Source organism: Propithecus coquereli, unplaced genomic scaffold (assembly GCF_000956105.1).
Source record: "Propithecus coquereli isolate 6110/MARCELLA unplaced genomic scaffold, Pcoq_1.0 Scaffold1, whole genome shotgun sequence".
In the NCBI taxonomy this organism is placed as follows: domain Eukaryota; kingdom Metazoa; phylum Chordata; class Mammalia; order Primates; family Indriidae; genus Propithecus; species Propithecus coquereli.
The window spans coordinates 10,777,123-10,797,990 of NW_012133857.1; the positions used below are offsets into that span (position 1 = coordinate 10,777,123).

The 20,868-nt window shown below is 41.0% G+C and overlaps 1 protein-coding gene across 1 annotated transcript in view; it reads right to left on the minus strand.

Annotated features, from left to right (window-relative positions):
- The window catches only part of SMARCC1 (SWI/SNF related, matrix associated, actin dependent regulator of chromatin, subfamily c, member 1), a 193,094-nt gene that overhangs the window by 8,999 nt on the left and 163,227 nt on the right, over positions 1-20,868 (minus strand). Inside the window, exons 25-26 of the mRNA XM_012638213.1 lie at positions 19,089-19,223; positions 6,250-6,511 (exon numbers count right to left, since the gene is read on the minus strand). Coding sequence (XP_012493667.1) covers positions 6,250-6,511; positions 19,089-19,223 — 397 coding nt within the window. The remainder of the gene's footprint in view (positions 1-6,249; positions 6,512-19,088; positions 19,224-20,868) is intronic.

Sequence of the window (20,868 nt, forward strand, 5' to 3'; positions counted from 1 at the left end):
CCTGCCCACCTTCAGAAGAAGGCCTTCTTGTGCGATCAAGAGAACTGTTTCTTATAGTACTTTATTATGTCACTGGCTCTGCCAACATGGTTGTATGAGGCAGAGCAAATATTCTAGTTTTGTAGAGAGTAAACAGAAGTTCAGAAAAGATAAATGACTTCTTTATGGTCATAGAACTAATGAAGGGAATCAGAAATCAGACCCAAGTCTTCTAAACTCTAAATTCAATTTCTTTTCCACCACACTACTTTGTGCTCAAATGAAACAATTTACATGAAAGGATGTAACATAACAGGTAACATTTAAAAGATTAAAGGTGTATACTTCTATTCCAGGTACTATTTTCTCCTTTATTACATCACCGTTGTGATATTGTTCTGCTCCCTGCAATATTTAATTTTTAATTTAATTAACATATATTTTAGCACTTCTGAATGGTGGCCCAAACAGATATGCACATGTCTTAAACATTGGAACCTGTGAACATAACCATATTTGAAAAAAGGGTCTTTGCAGCTGCAATTAAGGACCTTCAGATAAGATCAACCTAAATTATTGGGGTGGGCCCTAAATGCAATAACAAGTGTCCTTATAAAATGCACACGGAGGAAAAAACAGAATGGAGGTGATGTGAAGATGGAGCAAAGAGAGATGTGGCCACAAGTTAAGGAATGCTGCATGCCACAAGAAGCTGCAAAGGGCAAGGAACAGATCCCTCCCTTAGAGCTCCAAGAAGGAACATGAACTTGCTGGATATTCAACTTCTAGTCCTCAGACTGTGAGAATAAATTTTTATTATTTTAAGTCACCAAGTTTGTGGTAATTTATTACGACACCCTCAGCAATCTATGTAGGAAACATCTACTATATCCTAGGCATTTTACATAAGAGCTTAATAAACATTAACTCACTCAATCCCCATAACAACACTATGGACCAGGCACTATCATCCATGTGGAGGAAAGGGGAAAACATAATGACTGAATAACTTGCCCAACGTCACAAAGCATGTAAATGCAGGAACTCAGATCTGACCTAGGTACTCTGATTCCAGAGACAGTGCTTGCAACCTTAGTACACCCTTGCCAATCAAGGTCTGCAGGAGAGGGGTCCAACCCTCCTCCAGCAGGTGCTCAGAGACTATGTGATGCAAACCCTGCTGCCATCGAACTGATGGATCAGTTATTTACCCCATGCTCAGCTCCAGAAAGAAATGGTTTTCTGAACTAGCAATTCAGAGTCTTGTGTTCCAGCAGAGAAATGAACTAGTCAAGAAACAATCTGGCAAAGAGGAACATCACTGGCTGACTGACACAGACCCATGAGGTTACACCTACCCATTATGCACTGGGATAAGCCTTCTGGCTCTTGCTCTCAGGCCCAGCACTACTGTTTCCAAAGCTACCTGCTCAGTGGCAGTGGCACATTTACCTATTTCCCTACATCTTTATGACAGCAAGCCGGGATAGGACAGCTTTAGAGTTTTCCAAGGCTATAAGCCCAACTAAAAAAACAAACAAAAAAATTGTTCCTTTTGTGTACTATAAATTCTGAAGCATTCTGAAAAACAAAGTTTCTCTATCCTACTCACATACAGGGTCATAAAGCCACTAGGGTACGGGTGTTCAGGGTAAAAGAGGACAATGGCTCCTTGGGAGAGGTGGCAGCCAAAAGGAAGGCTAGAGGAAAAATAATTTACTTTTGCTTATTGGACCTTGCAAGACAAACACCTCTCAGGAAAGCAAGGAGTATGCTAAGAGTGAATGACGTCCCTGTGCTGTCCAGAGGCTACTGCTGTCACATGCTACACAACTCACAGCGCTGGTGTACCTAGGGCAGTAGATTTAGAGAACAGACCAGGGAGGAGATGAGAATACTCGTGAGTAAGGGTCTACCATTTGCCAGGCAATGGGACAGTTAACTCTCGGAATCTTCCACGTTAGAAAGATGAGGCCTAGTTTTGAGGTAAGAAAACAAAGCCTCAGAGAGGCTATGTAATTTGGCACAAAATCACAACAAAGAAGAAACTGAATTGAGATTCAAATTCAGGTCTGTCTGATCCTGAGGCTCATTCTCTTTTTCTTTAACCCTCCCTGCCATAAGGAGTACCCTTCCCCTTGGAAAAGGATTTCTAAGGATCAAATTTGAAATAGGGTAGAATTTAACAGGATTGGGAAGAAAAAAATCAATTTCTTATAAAGAAACTGAAACATCCTTGTGGTTCTTTTGATGTAAGATACATGTCTCATCACTTTTAAATGAATGATGTCTGAAAGCATTTCCACTAATTCTTACTAATATTAAGAAGTGTAGGGCTGGGTGCAGTGGCTCACACCTATAATCCCATCACTTCTGGAGGCTGAGGCAGGAAGATTGCTTGAGGCCAGGAGTTTAAGACCAGCTAGGCAAGATAGCAAGATCCCATCTCTACAAAAATAAAAAAAATTAGATGGTGTGATGACGCACACCTGTAGTCCCAGCTATTTGGGAGGTTGATGCAGGAGGATCACCTGAGCCCAGGAGTTTGAGTTTGCTGTGAGCTCTGATGATACCACTGCACTCTAGCCCAGAAAACAGCGAGACCCTGTCTCAAAAAATAAAAAAGAAGTCTGGCCCACACAAACCTGAAATGCACAGGAGCAGGCCTTACCAAACAAAAAAAGGGTGTGTACAGTGTATGTCTCTTTTATTTAAAAAAAAAAAAAAAAAAATTGAGGTATTTCCTTGCCCAGCAGAGAGGGAGAGGGGGAAAGTGAAAGAGAGGAGAGATGTGGCTTCAAAACAGCAGTATCAAAGCACAGAATGGTGGGAGTCTGACCTACATACAAGCTTTTTTTTTTTTTAAGCAGCAGGCATCTGAAGCCTGAAAAGTGGAAAGGTTTGTTAAAATTAGGTTTAACTAGTAGAAAAATCCCTTACACACTCTCAGATTTATTAGATTTTTTACTAAAGCATTATATCCATGATGCCTAATGGAATATTAGTGAAGGATTTTATTTTTATTCTTTGGGATGAGACAGGAAAGTGGGAACAGAAAATGAATCCAGAAAAAAGAATCTGTGAATTTCTAGTCTTGAGCACACTTCATCAATCCATTTCTAACTGTCCACAGCACATCCTCTGGCTGAGTCCCCAGGAGAACGGAAATAATATAATCAGGGCCAAGTGAGGGGAAGCCCAGGCTCCTCAGAGACTGCTCCTTCCCCATAGCAGCTTCCTGGGGGCGCCTGCGACAGACTCTCTTTGTTGAGGACTGGGCCCTTACTGTTCTCTTTGTGAGGGTAACCTGCTACTCCGGAAAGTGGCATGGCAGCCTTGTTATCACATGATGCAAGTAGGACCAAAGGCTCCAAGATAATAAAAACTTGGCTGATGTGATGGTCTATTCCTTCTCCTTTTCAGTGTGGGGTTGTGTACAGGGGTGGCTTAGGAAGTGATGACTGGTTTTAATCCTTTCCTGAGTACCATTTCCCACGGGGTAGGGTTATGTAAGTAGATCAAGGGGCTTAAAAAGCCAAGTGTAGCTGGGCCAGGTACCACACGCCTATAGTCCAAGTAACTTGGGAGGTAGAGGCGAGAGGATCGTGTGAGCCCAGGAGTTAGGTCGAGGTTATAGTGTGCTATAATCGTTCTTGTGAATAGCCACTGCACTCCAGCCTGGGCAACACAGAGAGATTCTTTCTCTTACAAATTCACTTTAGAAAAGCCTATTTCTGTGAGAAAGTAAAAAGAGAAAAATGACCTATTTCTTTTCGAAAGACTATTTTTATGAAATCTACATTGCTGGCACCACTTCACTAGGAGAATAGCTCCAAGTCTGTCGTAAATCCCCTCTCAGTCCTCTGTCATGGGAGGCAGCACTGTGGCACTGGCCTCACGTTAGAATCAGATGGAGCTCAGTGTGAGTCCTGGCTCCATCACGCAATAAGGCAATGTAGCCTTGTCATGCGTTAGTTCTTCAACTGTTAAATAAGAATAAAAAGTAAGCAAAACAATGTGGGTAAAGAGCACAGCATACAAACATGTACTATCACCAGAATGTCATTTAGGGAAGAAAACAGATGCATTTCTCTGCCCATCTTTTACAAAATAAATGCAGATGTTCCTTAGACATTCTCTGCAAACACTTAGTGTGGACATGACACTTTAACATTATCAGGAACCATATAACAACAATAAATATATTTATCCCAATATGTTAGGAATTAAATTTTTAAATATTATTTTTAAAAAATTACTTTGTGATCTGTACTCTGTTAAGCATTTGTATCTTCTGAAAGCTTAACACTAAAGAAAATTAGATCCCATAAAGAGAATTTAAGATCCATTCCAGGCCAGGCACGATGGCTCACGTCTGTAATCCCAGCACTTTGGGAGGCCAAGGCAGGAGGATCATTTGACCCCAGGAGTTCAAGGTTAAAGTGAGCTATGATTGAGCCATTGCACTCTAGCCCGGATGACAGAGTGAGACCCTGCCTCTTAAAAAAAAAAAAAAAAAAAGGTACATTTTAGGTTTTAGTGATGCTGGTAGTTAAGTTTGAAAGAACTGTGAGTTCAACTTTCAAGGTGGTTAAAAATGTGACAAATAGTAGCCAACTTGAAAAGGTTCCCACCACACGCTATAAATGAGTTAATATAAGCATTTAAAAGAATAATGTCCCTAACAGATTGAAACACACAAAATATACCAAATCATTTCATAAAACTAAAAACATACACACGGAACAGAAAAAAACCCTCTCTGGTCATCTTTGGACACTGAGGGGCAACTCATTATTCAGATAACTGATGAAGGGAAAACATGAACCATTTATCCAGCCTTTCCCATAAGAACTGATTTTCAGAATACATGAATGAGAAAGAAGTTTTTTATAAAAGAATTATTGTATAAATGCAGAGGAAATTATAAATAAACTTAGAAATCTCATCATTTTGCGATGCTTGAAGAAATAACTGATCTAGGGAGCGATTCTCTTTCTTTTTTTTTCCTCTTTTTTTCCCCACTTCGAAGTAAGAGCTAGAGGGAGCAATTCTCAATGGCAGCTAAAATAATTCGGTGAAGTCTAAAGGGGATCTTTGTAATGGATTAATCACACTAACAACACCAGAATGACGGACCAATCTCATTGTCACAAAAAGAGACAACTGACGTTTAAGTAGAATGCCTGCCCCAAAAAAGTGAACCTGAACCTAATAAAATATCCAGAGCAATCCTCTGGTTTATGGGAAATGTGTGGGAGAGAAGAAAGAGGGGAGAAGGACATGTGACATGACACCATGCACCTTTAGTGTATTATCAGCGACAGGCGCAGTGTAGAAAACCCTAGTTTCTTCAAAAATGGCCTTAAAAAAAGGAAGATGAATTATTACATATTAAAAGAGATTTAAGAGACATGTCAACAAATGCAGTCTGTGGATCTCATTTGAATACTGATTCAAACTTACTAAAGAAAGACATTTAACTAATGATACTAGGAATTGTGGTTACTTTGACGTGCTGACAGTAAGTTACGTTAAGGAGTAAGAGTCCCATTGGTTAAGAGACATCTTCTGAAATCTATCTCCCTCCCCAAAGTAGAGAGGAACAGATAAAAACAGACTGAAATGTTGGCTGCGCAATAGGCACATAAGGGATTATTCTCATTACTTTTTGTATCAAGTTGAAGATTTCTATAATAAAAAGACAAAAATAGCAGATAAGTAATGGTTGTTGAAGCTAGGAGTTCATGAGAGTTCACTGTAGTATTAATATATTCTTTTTTTGTGTGTATCTTTGAAAATGTAAGCTAAAAAAAAAAAGTGGCTAGGTGCGATGGCAGCACCTGTAATCCCAGTGCATTGGGAGGCTGAGGCAGGAGGATCACTTAAACCCAGGAGTTTGAGGCTGTAGTGAGCTATGATCGTGCCACTGCACTCCATGCTGGATGACAGAGTGAGACCCTGTCTCATAAACAATTAAGTGTAGATAAAACAATAATAAATTTCCAAGGAACTCTGAGATATTACTGCCCATTCAGAGGCTGACCTACCCAAGGAAAAGGCATTGTTCCAAGAGAACTCTGGAAAGAGAGCAAGGCAGGCTTTATGTGATGGTAAAATCAGGTCTTACTTGCCAACAATTTCCTAGATGACAATGGAAATTCTGAATAGTTCTTGTCAGGAAACACTAATGATGTGGTTGGCCCCTCTGATGCTCTGGGCCACAGGGATAAGCACAAGCTTTTTCCATGAGCAGGGCTTTCCTCTTACCTGGCTGGGGTGGATGAGGTGGTGGCATCTGGTGGTGCATCAGAGGGTAGGGAGGGGGCTGCTGATGAGGCATCATACCGGGATGCCCTGCTGCTCCAAGTGGGGCTAAACCCGGTCCTCCTGAGTGCTGGTGTGACTGTTGAGGGTTCTGCCCATGCTGCTGCTGTTCCATTTGCTGTCGGGCTCGTAATTCGGCATACTTCAGTTGTTCCATGTGGAAGTTCTGGCGTTCAGTAAGCAACTGCTGTCTCTGTTGTTCCAGCTATAAGAAAAGGGGAAGAGAAATGACACCAGGAGAGGTTCTCAGGATTGGATAACACAAGTAACATCTACCTGATACCTGAATTCCCACAACTTCATCACAGAGACACAGCCATCTTGCCTCCTGCACCGCCTACAGGGAGAACAAAGGCATTACTTTTTGAGTAGTATATTTTCATTTGGATACCTGTTACCATCATCGAGGTCTTCTCCATGTTAAATCTAAGATCTTTCTTTCCTTGTAACCTTCACCCTTTTAGGGCTTTTGCTCTCTGGGCCCATTCGGGACACATCTAATCCCCTGTTTGAAAAAGCCTTCAGATATTTAAAAATACTTTCCAGATTGCTTGAGTCTTTGCTGGGAAAAGTGAGCCTCTCCTGTCTTTTTTTTTGAGACAGAATCTCACTCTGTGACCCAGTCTAGAGTGGAGTGGTGTCATCACAGCTCACTACAACCTCCAACTCCTGGGCTCAAATGATCCTCCTGCCTCAGCCTCCTAAGTAGCTGGGACTGCAGCATGCACCATTGCGCCCAGCTAATTTTTTCTATTTTTAGTACAGACAGGGTCTCGCTCTTACTCAGGCTGGTCTAGAACTCCTGACCTCATGTGATCCTCCCAGAGTGCTAGTATTATAGGTGTAAGCCACCTCACCCAGCCCTCTCCTGTCCTTTTAATAGTTCTTCACATGCTAACATTTCAAGTCCACCCATCCTTCCCAAGTGCTCTCTTCTAGAAGTGATCCCTTTGGTTGGTGTCTATTTTAGAACATAACACCAGAGTTAAACACTCTGGAAGAGTTGATGTGGCCTTAGCTGCAAAGATATGCATTTCTCTACGTGGAACTTTGGCAGTGCCACTGCAAATCTTAGCTTTCAAGTACCCAAAATTATACTGGGTGACACATTCACAGAATATTTTAGTTTCCTTTAAAAAATCTGCATGAATCTTGAAGGATATAAAGTGTTTCAGTATTCAAGATAATCTTTCTGGGACGCAAATTAGTTAGCTTACAAATAAGTTATTTTATGTGCAGGAAACTCAGAAACCATATTACTGATAATAGGTCAGAAAATGGAAACCACTCTAAATTAATTTAATTCAGGGCTGACAAAGAAAATTAACCTGAACGTAAAATAAAATGAACATCTAGATCTCTGGAAGTAGTATAAAGAGTATAAGCATAAGGAGAGTTAATATACCTGTGTCTTTTTAATAAAGTCCCCATCCCATTATTTTCACAGCAAAACCTGGGTCACTGGAAATCACTTTCTAGTGCTATGTTGTTCAACAGAGCAGTCACATGCCACATACAGATACTGAGCACTTGAAGTATGGCTAACATAAAACAAAATGTGCCATGAGTATAAAATGCACACTAAATTTTGAAGACAGCACAAAAAATAATTTTTCATATTGATTACACATAGAAACAATATTTTAGATACACTAGATTAAATAAAACATCATTATCATTTCACCTGTTATTTTTTTCAGATCTAAGATCTTGCTCTGTTGCCCAAGCTGGAGTGCAGTGGTGCAATCATAGTTTACTGCAGCCTCAAACTCTTAGCCTCAAGTGATCCTCTGGCCTCTCAAGTAGCTAGGACTACAGGCATGTGCCACCATGTCTGGCTAATTTTTTATTTTTTATAGAGACAGGGTCTTGCTATGTTGCCCAGGCCGGTCTCAAACTCCTGGACTCAAAAGACCCTCCTGCCTCAGCCTCCCAAAGTGCTGGGATTACAGGCTTGAGCTACCATGCCTGGCTGTTTTTAAATTTTTTTAATGTGGCTACTAGAAAAATTTTAATTACATATATGATTTATATCATATTTCTGTTGAATAACAGTATTAAGTCATTTTAATGGGTTAGGGAAATGTAACATCTTAGTTTTTAGGAGCAGCCAGTTCTGTGGATAAATACTACCTGTTATCATTAGCAAAAACTAGACGAAATAAACATAAGTGTTAGCCTAAGAACCTGCGCTCTCAGTAGAGAGCTGCCTGGGAACTGAGTGAGGAGCATCACTGGACATCAGGAGTAGCAACGAGGGAATTTCCATAGACACATACAGTGTAGGAAGACAGGCTGTGGACACAGTATAAAGAGATGAGGCATGAGCACGTGAGGAGAACAAATGGAGGGAATAAACATTAAACCTCATGTCCTGGATTTTGGTTAGCTGACTTGTAGAGTCTCCTTAGGGAGAAGGAGATCTGAAACAAACTATTTTGTGAGAGGTTGAGGATTACTAGGAAGGAATGAGACAGGGTTCTACCATGGTCCTAATAGGCTAGTGTGGGCTCTTCGTTTTTCTAGGAAGGGTGATCTGAAGTGGGTAAAGCCTGGCCTGGTTTATTTTGGTAGCATGATGAGGAGGGACGTAAATGGCAAGAGAACCATCTGGAAATCCAGTTCTGCAAGAAGATCGATCAGTTGGATAATGTTTAAGTAAGAGGCAGAATGATTAAAAAAAAAAGATCTAAAGATTCTGACTATAGATCCTTGTTTTCACCTTCTTCTAACCATTCTTTCTAGGAAATTTAGGACTCCATGATAATTTGTTGAGGTTAGATTTAAGACGTGGCCAGAAAAAGACCTATTATCTGTGTTTTTGTTGAGTCGCTACTGGTCTGAACAGCTTGGCGGAAATCTTGCAGTTATGTAAGAAATAACGGAATTTAGGTCAAGATATGCTTTATGAATAAGCTAAACTGCTACTGGAGGCAATTTTTTTTTTCTTTTTAAACCAAACTAGCCTTTCTTTGGTGGTTAAACTTAATATCAAGGTATTAACCTTGGAAAGAAAAAGACGACTCTTTTGTTAAGAGGATGGGAAGGCCAGCTAGGAAGAAAAATTTGCCCAATTTTTCTCATCTACAACATGAACTAACCTCAATTACCCTATTTATTTTCTGAGCTTCATCTGTCATTGTAAAACATAGAAGGTAATTAAAAGAAAGCAATTAGAAAGGATAAGTGATTAAACACACATACACACACCTGAAGGAGAACCCAATCTAAGCATACAGCTCTGATGTGGGATGAACAGGTCCTCTGAGGTGAGATCAATGCCCAAACAACAAGTTACCAGTTGGCTCCAGGAGGGCCATCTCTGTTCTGGAGCACATGCAGCAGAGCTTATGGCCATGTCCTGGCCTCATCATGCAAGAAAACTCCCTCTCTTGTTCTTGATACCTTATTTTTGTATCCAGCTGAAGACTGTATTCACTTTTGTAGCAATCATAATGAATGTGAATTAGGAATTTTTGAAGGAAATCTGGCAATATTGGGCATATTTTAAATGTCCTTACCTAATGACCCAATGATTAGTCATCTTGAAATTTGCTATAGAGTACTGTATGGTATGAGGGTGTAAGGTCAGTCATAAAGGCATTTTTTGATGTTCATTTACGTCAGATACACCAAGTAGGGGAAAAAAGCAAGTTGCAACAAAAATATTTATTATGATGATTATATTATTTATTATGATCCTAAGTATATTAAAAAAACCTTTGTGATCATGTATAAACATGTTAACACACACACCGAAAATGTGGAAGACACGAAACTATTAACAGTGATTATCCCTAGGAATGAAACTGAGGGTAGAAGAGACTTTTTAGTTTATACATTTATTATTTCAATTAAAAAAAGTATCAGGGCCGGGCGCGGTGGCTCACGCCTGTAATCCTAGCACTCTGGGAGGCCGAGACGGGCGGATTGTTTGAGCTCAGGAGTTCGAGACCAACCTTAGCAAGAGCGAGACCCCGTCTCTACTAAAAATAGAAAGAAATTAATCGGACAACTAAAAATATATAGAAAAAATTAGCTGGGCATGGTGGTGCATGCCTGTAGTCCCAACTACTCGAGAGGCTGAGGCAGAAGGATCACTTGAGCCCAGGAGTTTGAGGTTGCTGTGAGCTAGGCTGATGCCACGGCACTCTAGCCCAGGCAAAAAGAGTGAGACTCTGTCTCCAAAAAAAAAAAAAAATCACACATACTATTTTAGGATTTTTGTAATCAAAAACCAAATTCTATTAAGAAAAAGTGCCCAAGTTATGTGCTACAGACATCTTGATTTTCTTCTCTCCCATCTCAATTTTTTTAGGGCTGTGGATAAAGTTCCAATAGCTAAAATCAACAGTGTAAATTACTCATGTAAGTAAAGTGTTAATGAACCTGTTAACTTTCTTTCATGACTCCAATCTGGCTCTAGGAAACCCAGTTTTTCATACAAGGCTGCCTGCAGCCCTGCTCTGAAGACACTTGCTGCCCTGCCTGCCCCCGTCCCCCAACTGCATTCAAACCCTGCCTTCCTCTCCCTCTTCACTACTTCACTGTGTATGTATAAAGTAGCCGTATCCAAGCGGAACCTAACACAACAGAGCACTTTTTAACACCAAGACACCAAACCCAGACACAGCTGCAAGTGCAGCTGAAGTTCACACAAAGCTCTTCTCCCAACTTCTATTTGCATAAAGCAGGGAGGGGGTGGGAAAGAGTAAAAAAGATAGCGGGTGGGACACAAAAACCCATCTACACTGCCAAGGAATGAAGTATCAGCCAAGATTTGAAGCCTCGGAGCTGAAGTAAATAATCACACCTTCCTTTTCGATGTCTGGTATCACTGACGAGGTCCAAATCCAAAACAGACATATCCATTCCTTCTTATACCTGAGGCAAAAGAATATAGGCCGGCGCAGTGGCTCACACCTATAACCCTAGCACTTTGGGAGGCTGAGACAAGAGAATCACTTGAGTCAGGAGTTTGAGGCTACAGTGAGCTATGATGATGCCACTGCACTCCAGCCTGGGAGACAGAGTGAGATCCTGTCTTGAAAAAAACGAAACAAAACAAAATAAAACAACCCCCCTCCCCTGGCCAAAGAACACAACTGAATTTTGCTACTTCCATGTGTGCTTCTGGGTAGCAGAAACCCAAAAGGGGAGCCTGAACTATTACTATGACTGGTCATTTTATCCTTGTTGCAATGTGCTTGCTTCAGGGCCACGAGTCTGTGCTTTAGAACTGAACCCGCTACTGGACGCAGCTTTCTTAACCTTAAATAAAAGTGCCTATAATGTAATGGCGCATATCTAAGAACAGATTCAGTTGTATGACAGGCAGCACAGAGATGAACTGCTACAAAATACACACACAAAAAAGTTAAATGCAATTTCCCTGGGACAGTATGACATTCATTCGGTTTGGCTTTTTGTTCTTTATTTCTTACTTTGTCATAAAGTATAACCAACCTGTTTAAACCTACTACTATTTGTGAGGATATTCTATTATCTTCACCTTCGATATTTATCCAGAACCCGATCGTTTTTCTTCACTTCCATGGTTGCCACCCTGGTCCAAGCCATCATTGTATCTTACATGGGTCACCCCATGGGTCACCAGTCTCCCCGATTTTGACTTTGTTGCCTTATAATCTACAACACAGCAGGTAGACTGATCCCAGCTAAACTGTAAGAAAGATAACGCCCGTCCTCAACTCAAGGCCTGGCAATTATTCCCTATTTCCATCAGAGTAAAGTGAAAGGCCTCTGCATGGCTTGCAGGGACTTCTGTGATTTCATCACAGAAGTGATCAAATCTCTCTCTCTCTCTCAACTCCCGTGACTCATTTATGCTACAGCCTACCCACCTACTCTCTAGTTCTAGATATGTCACTCATATTCCTGCCTTAGGGCCTCTGCACTGGCTGTTTGTAGCATTTGGAAGCTCTTGACCATCAACTGTCAGTCAATAATGTCTACTGTGATGGCACCACTAAAAACTGAAATCGCTCCCCTGAGCCAGCCCATATGTACATGTATGTATCATACACACCAAGCATGTACATACATATACATACTATCTTATAACTTCCTAAATTCATTCATGATTTCCAATTATTTAAGCTCCATCAAGGCAAAGAAATTCTGTTGGGTTTTACTTACTACTATATTCCCAACACCTACAAGCCTGAAATACAGTAGGTTCTCAGTAAGTATTTGACAAATGAACCCATCATCTCTACCACAAAAGCTATCGTGGGCAAGCTGACTCTTCAGTCTCCTAAGCAATCGGGCTTTTCTTTTCATATTTCAGGATTTGGGTCACACAAATCAGATCAATCCCCTCCTCCTGCAGGAAGCTTACCTTGGACAATCTGACCCATGACCTCCCCTTTCACCAAATCTTCACAGCCCCATTACCTCATAGTATCTAGTCTCTTTATGTGTCAATGTCTCATCCACCTTCTATCCTTCTTAAGGACATGGTCTGGGTTTCTCAGTTTTGAGTTTCCTACAATGTCTCTCTTTTCTGAAGGCATACAGTTTCTCCACCTAGCCAAATGAACTTGAGAGACTCAGAGAACATTTAGTCCAGAAGTGATACACTCAAACAGTTCACGGATCCATTCTCATTGGCTTCAAAGTGTTTTTTTTTTTAAAAGCATTCAAATGTAAATGCCATAAGGCAGGGCCCAGGCACTACAGTTCTCTCCAGACAGATCTAGTCACTAACATAGCCAATGTCTGAAACCTGCTTTTTTTTTTTTTTTTGAGACAGAGTCTCACTCTGTTGCCCTGGCTAGAGGTGAGTGCCGTGGCGTTAGCCTAGCTCACAGCAACCTCAAACTCCTGGGCTCAAAGCGATCCTCCTGCATCAGCCTCCCGAGTAGCTGGCACTACAGGCGTGCACCACCATGCCCAGCTAATTTTTTATTTTTAGTTGTCCAGCTAATTTCTTTCTATTTTTAGTAGAGACGGGATCTCACTCTTGCTCAGGCTGGTCTTGAACTCCTGAGCTCAAACGATCCACCAGCCTCAGCCTCCCAGAGTGCTAGGATTACAGGCATGAGCCACCACGCCCAGCCTGAAACCTGTTCTCTTGATTGTCATGTGCTACCTGCCTGGTACCAAAGGCTGCTCAGTCCCGCAGACACACTCAAACAGTGGTGGACCCACACTGTTAGCTCAGCATCCTCCCTGGAACTAGAGTCAATGCTTTTTATTATGCCATCTTCCTGATAGACTTCCATAACTGCCTTCCTCTAATATTAGCACTTTATGAGACAGCTGGAATAATAGCTATTGAGTACCAATTATAGTTGAATTCATGACACCTACAAAAGATTTAAAATTTTAGATCCTTAATTACCAAATACTTAAGTTTCTTTCAAAAGAACATCGGATTTTAAGTAATTAGACAAAGAAATTTCATATCTGAAAAGTCTTCATTGCTATTTAAACAAAATCCAATATTCAATTCAAGAAGTTGTCCCAATGCCACTGCTTACTTGGTAAAGATGAGCAGGAATGCATCCTAAAATGAACTGAGGTGGTGTGGTAGGCAGAAGAGGGCTAGGTGGGGAGTTAGGAGGCTCCACTCCTACCTGACTTGCTTACTTTCCAGTATTTCAGTTTTACTGATTCTCAATAGAAGGATGACAGAAGCTGCACATATATCTGAGTTATATATTGGTTAAAATAACAATGGCTTATTTCTCTATAAATTGTAAAGTACTCATTTCTTTATAAATTATAAAGCACTAAATAAATACACTGAATAGAACAATCATAGGTCTGAGATCTGGCTCTGTCATTTATGACTTGTGTGATCTGAGGTACATAACTTATCCTGTCCAAGTTCCAGTCTCATCTACAGACCTAACAAAGGAATGCAAAAGAATGGCCTTATGTTGTCATCTAGCATCATTGTTGGATTGTTTGTTTTGTTTTAAGAGAGTCTCATTTTGTTGTCTAGGCTGGAGTACAGTGGCACAATCATTCACTATAATCTTCAACTCCTGGGCTCAAGTAATCCTCCTGACTCAGCCTCCTGAGTAGCTGGAACTATAGGATCATGCCACCACACTTGGCTATGTGTTTTTTTACATTTTTTTGTAGGGACAGGGTCTTGCTATGTTGCCTGGGTTTGTCTCGAACTCCTGGCCTCAAGCGATTCTCCCACCTCAGTCTCCCCAAAGTGTTAGGATTACAGGTGTGAGCCACCATGACCTGCCACTGGTGGATTCATGAAGAATAAGATTCAGAGCAGTCAGTACTTTCTCACTTATGGCTTCTTTATATAGTTTTTTGGGAGATTAAATGAGAAAATCTATTTAAAGTGCCTTAGCACAGTGACTGAAACAATAAATGTTCACAAAGCCAACAATAGCTCAGAAATTTTTTTAAGAGATGAGGTCTTGCTATGTTGCCCAGGCTGGAGTGCAATGGCTATTCAAGGGATGATCATAGCACACTGCAGCATCGAAATCTTGGACTCAATTAATCCTCCTGCCTCAGCCTCCTGAGTAGCTAGGATTACAGGTGTACTGTCACTAAATCTTAAAAGTTTCATCTATAATTGCTGACTACTGGTTTGCATAAGTGGAGGCACATATTTACCAAATACTTATTATGTGCTAGACGCTGTGCCAGGTGCATGCCATAGTTCTTTCATGTAATCTCCAGAACAGTTCTATGCAGAAATCATCAGTAGGAAAACAGTCATACCTTTGCTTGCCCACAGGGAAGGACAGGATGCTAGTGCTGGGGTGGATAAAGAGTTTGTCTTTATTGTGCACAAAATGAATGGGTGACATTTTGAAGTTCAAAGGGCCCATTCTGGTCTGTGTGAGAATGAGTCTCCAAGCTGGCCCCCAATATCTCAATTTCTAATATTTACACCATCCCCACTGAACTCTGTCTTCCCACCCATCCACCCGCAGAACCAAAGTTGGTCTGTGTGACCAAGAGGATACAGCAGAGGTGATGGGATGTGACTTCCATGTTTAGGTTATAAAAGACATGGTGGCTTCCATTTCGGGTACTTTTTCATATTCTTGCTCTTTTCAATCACTCCGAAAACATGTCAGATTAATAAATGGCTGTTGTTTTTTGTCACTAACCTTTGGGGAAATTTTTTACACAGCAATAAATAACTAACACAGTTGGGTTACTGGTATTCACTTGGTAAGGGTAGGGACTTCCCCTACAAAGAACTTTCCTGTCACAAATGCAGCTGACACTGAATGCTAATAAAGAAAAGGAAGGTCAATCACCAAAAAATTCAAGCAGAGGCGGCTTGTGTGTTGGATAGAGTCAGTAGAATATTTTCTCAACATTTTCAGTTGTGTTGTTTTATTCAGAGACTATCTTGTAAAATATCTTGTGTGCTCTGATTAGAACTTAACATTAGGCTGGTCCAAAAGTAGTGAGTTATATCACTTGATTGTTCACAGTCAGTTACAGATTGAACTCCTTGCTCTACTATTTTCCCCCCTCCTCACTACTGCACTTGACTAGTCCCCCCAAAAAAAAAAAAAAAAAAAAAGAATTAACATTAAAAAAAATCAAAAGAAAAATAGTGGAGTTACATAATGTGAGGTAAATAATTATAAAAAATTTCACTGCACAGGAAAATTGTGTAGGGAGGGCTCTGCTATTCTCAGATGACAGACAACAGTTCCATCAGAAGGTTTAAAAGAGGAGGGAGCTACAGGTTTACCCACTGAAGAGAAAGTGACTCAGAGATGAGAAAAGAGCCCCTTGACAATCCAGACATTATCCTGTAAGTGCTCAGTTAGGATCATCCCAATCTTTAAAGATAATACACCAGGAATGCTTCACAAATGACAGCAATGCATCTGGCTGTGAGTGGGAACTACCTATATCATTTGAATTCCACATACTCCAATACTCCATTATATTATAGCCCTAGAGTATCCTAATCTCCCTGAGAAAATTCAAAACATGACAAAAGGCAAGCTTATTAGGGCAAGATAAATAAAAATATTCATTTCGCTAAGTTCTGCCTCTAAGAAGTTTTTTCTGATATCCTTTACCTCTTCCCATCTCCCAGGGATTCCTCCCTTCTGTTCCCACAGAAGCACCAAACACCCTGTATTATCACTATTTGTTTCCTTCACTGTTTTCCCCATTAAACTAAGTCTCTCAAGGTGGATTTTCTTTTCTACTTCTGAACTTCTGACAATGATTATGGCACACATTTATTCAAGACATTTAAATAAAGGCCTATGATATACCAGTTCTGTATTAACAAAGACCCATGATTAACTCCCTGCCCTCAAAGAGTACGCACTCTGGTATGGAATGTGGACAGATGACTTGGTGATTATCACACACTAAGTGCTTTGTGGCCAGGCATGGTGGCTCACGCCTGTAATCCTACCACTCTGGGAGGCCGAGGCATGAGGATTACTTAAGGTCAAGAGTTTGAGACCAAAGTGAGCAAGAGCAAGACCCTGTCTCTATTAAAAACAGACAAAATTAGCCTGAGCAACGGGGAGACCCCATCTCTACAAAAAATAGAAAAATTAGCCAGGCGTGGTGGCATGCACCTGTAGGCCACCTGTAGCTACTCAGGAGACTGAGGCTAGAGGATCGCTTGAGCCTAGCGCTTGAGCCTAGGAGTTTGAAGTTGCTGTGAGCTAGGCTGATGCGATGGCACTCTACCAAGGGCAATGGAGTTAGACTCCGTTTCCCAATTAAAAAGGGGGGGGACTTTGTGAGGCTACCACAGCAGCAAAGGGGGAGGGGATGTCATCCACAGCTGAGGAATGCAGGAGGTAGGCAAAAAATGGGGAAAAGTGCCTTCCAGGCACAGAAGTAGGATGCAAACAGGTAGCAGAGAAAACAAGGCCGTGAGGGAACCTACATGGGGGACACCATGGCTGGTGCACAGAGGGTAATGGAGATGACACCGGTGCCTCATCAGTTCCCAGGGCAGGAGAGGGCCAGTGGTGTGAGAGATGCTCACAGGACAGGAGCTGAATGACAGACGTGGGGACGAGAGTGAGTCAGAGGCACAGTGAGTGAGAAAATTCCTTGCCAGGGAAACAGGGGTGGGATGATAAAAGGTAGGGGTAGGAAAGTTACTAAAGCAGCCCCTCCCTACTCATGGGCCAGAATGCCTGTGCAAGTCACCCAGCTGGGCTTAGAACAAAATGAATATGGGTTTTGGTGAAAGTCGCTGGTTTACTCATCATGAGGAATTTGCCAGAGGACTTACTTGGATTGATCACTTACTATGTTGCCTGGGCTATAGTGCAGTGGTGTCATCATAGCTCACTGCAACCTCAATCAAATTCCTGGGCTCAAGAGATCCTACTGCCTCAGCCTCCTCAGTAGCTGAGACTGCAGGTGCGCACCACCATGCCCAGCTAATTTTTCTATTTCTCGGTAGAGATGGGCTCTCACTCTTGCTCAGGCTGGTCTCGAACTCCTGGCCTCAAGTGATCCTCCTGCCTCGGCCCCCCAAAGTGCTAGGATTACAGGTATGAGCCACCACACCTGGCCCGAAATAATGTATTCTTAAGGTTCCACCATTTGGAGATGGGAGTCAAGTGTCTCATGTGTAGATTAAAAAGTCAAAATAATCAGAGGGAAAAAAATCCTAACTAAATGCCAAAATTTAGCCCATATTTAGAAAGTCACTAATTCTTTCTCTAATCAATTCATTAAAAAAAATTTTTCCGGCCAGGTGTGGTGGCTGACGCCTGTAATCCTAGCACTCTGGAAGGCCGAGGCGGGTGGACTGTTTGAGCTCAGGAGTTGGAGACCAGCCTGAGCAGGAGCGAGACCCTGTCTCTACTAAAAATAGATACAAAAAATTAGCTGGGCATGGTGGCGCATGCCTGTAGTCCTAGCTACTCGGGAGGCTGAGGCAGTGGGATCGACTGAGCCCAGGAGTTTGAGGTTGCTGTGAGCTAGGCTAACGCCACGACACTCACTCTAGCCAGGGCAACAGAGCGAGACTCGGTCTCAAAAAAAAAAAAAAAAAAATTTTCCCCCAAAAGCTTAATCTGTTTCTCTAAAATTCCCTTGAGATAATCAAATGTTCCTCTGCTTCTAAGTTTTTTACTTTTCATGGTTTCCTTTTTCGTTTTTGGCCTTTTAACAATTCTCTTGGTCCTGTTTGGGCCATGTCCTCATGTCAAAAGTTTCTGCCCCAGAGAATGCTTAGGGGGTTCAGGATAGGCCTATTTCCAGCTACTATTCAACACACAGGAGAGGGAAGGGAAGAGTGAGAAAGCCTAAGGTTGGATCTAAGGAGGGATCATAGAACACTTAATTCAAGGGTCCTAATTCAAGATTGAGATTAATTCTTACTTTCTAATATTTATACTGTAGAAGTCAGGAAATCAAGAAAATCCCAAAATCAGGTAATGGATTTATACAGACTCTATTGGAAAGAAGTAGGTGATGAAATAATTCTAAGATCCAAGTTTTATAGAAGGGAGAATTTAATAACACGATATATCTTCACAGCCAAGAGGTACAGGAACTGAGATTTAGATAATTAGTTTTAGAAAGTCAACAGAGTTCCTTTTATTTATCATCACTGGCTGATAATCCTTTTGAAAAGACAATTCAAACATAGGATAATGACATAAGTTAGCTACAGAGAACAGTCTACCATTTATTTTATCTAACTTGTATTTTATAAAAAGTGGTCAGGGTTTAATTATCAAAACGCCACTATTACATTTTTATATGTTATACTATTATATAACATATAATAATAAATTACTATCATTGCTCTTACTTACAGCCTCTTTCTCTCTGTCCATGATAGTTTCCAGCTCCTCAAAATGTCGAAGTTTGATTTCTAGTTTCTTCATTTGTGTCTCAACCAGGAGAGCTACTAGGGACTTGATCTTTCTCTCTTCCACAGCAGCAAGATGCTAAGGGGTAAGAAATTACTCAAATTATTTAGGTAAACATTGCTTAGAAAACATTTTAAAAAAATGCTAAAGATCCTATTCAAAGCGGAGATTATGTAATTAAGAATGATGCCCTCGGTGTCCCTTTTGTATGTTTCTACCAAACATTTATTTCAGTTTAAAACAACTGTGCTTGAATTTCTTGTCTTTATAAAGATAAATCAACCCTTCTAAAGGATTAAAGGAAAGGCCTCCTATGGTAAACCACTCCCTTTAAAAGAGCCTATTCAAGGAAGGGAGGATGAACTAGGGCCCTGATGGGCCGAAGCGGAGCACACAGGTGACCTGGGGTTACTACCTCACCTCCCACTACCACCCCTAAACTCTGCCTGCCTCTCCCCTCTTTTGTGGGGGGAGACAGAGTCTAATTCCGTTGCCCTGGGTAGAGTGCCATGGCGTCAGCCTAGCTCACAGCAATCTCAAACTCCTGGGTTCTTTCTTCCCAAAGAATTTTTCAGGGGCAGGCGGGTAGTGGTTTCACAGCACCCAACACCCAGATGCAAAGCCTCTCCCTTCCCTGTGGTAAGTAGATCATGTGGGGAAAGGAATGGGAGAACAATATTTCAGCCTGAGTTTGAGAATCAAGTCCAGAGTTAAAAAAACAAATACAGTACCAGACAGGAAATTACTCTGGAAGACTGCCACTCCCCTGCCACAAGACTGATGTTAAGTCCTACTTATAATCCTGGTCAACAAAACAGCAAAGAGGAAAATGCCGTATGACCTGTATCTGTTCAAGACTCCAACTACCTGCAAGCAATCAATCCCACCATCTAGACACTATCAAGAGCTTCCCCAACAAACTCCCAACACCATTTTGCATTTCCTTTTATTGTATTTGCTGAATTTATGGGATTATCCTGCTTCCACACAAGGTTTTAAGAAATAGCATGGTGCAGCTGTCTTACCGCGATCTCTGTGTTTCCTACAGAACCTAGAAGCTAATGTGGAATAAGAGTTTAATATTGGCTTTCAGGACATAAAACTTAAAAATCTTAAATGAGATCCTTATTTTTCATTCTTTTATAGTTGATATCAGAAATGTAGTTTTATAGCTACAAAGACTGATTTGCAGGAAGACTCAGAAATGTAAGCAAATGGTGATGATGAGGTTTTATAGTTGTTAATAATCAATCATGTTTGCCTCCCTAAACTACACTGAGCTACATCAATGACACCAAAACTTTAAATAAATTATCACTGTATAGTGTTATACAATTTATATTTTTGAGTACCAAATTTAGGCATATGATATAAAATTAAAAGTTACAAAGAGGTATAAAATAAAAATAAGGAAGATTCATAGCAAGGAACATCACTGGAATTGTAAGAACAAAAGACACAGAGAGAAAATCCTACAAGCTTCCGGAAAGGCAGACAAACGAACAAATGGGTTACCCAAAAAACAGTACTGTAACAAACTTGTTAAAAGCAAAACCAGATTTTTTGAAATAATGGAAAAATGCCACCAGCCTGAGCAAGAGTGAGACCCCGTCTCTACTAAAAAAAGAGAAAGAAATTAGCTGGACAACTAAAAATATATAGAAAAAATTAGCTGGGCATGGTGGCGCATGCCTGTAGTCCCAGCTACTCGGGAGGCTGAGGC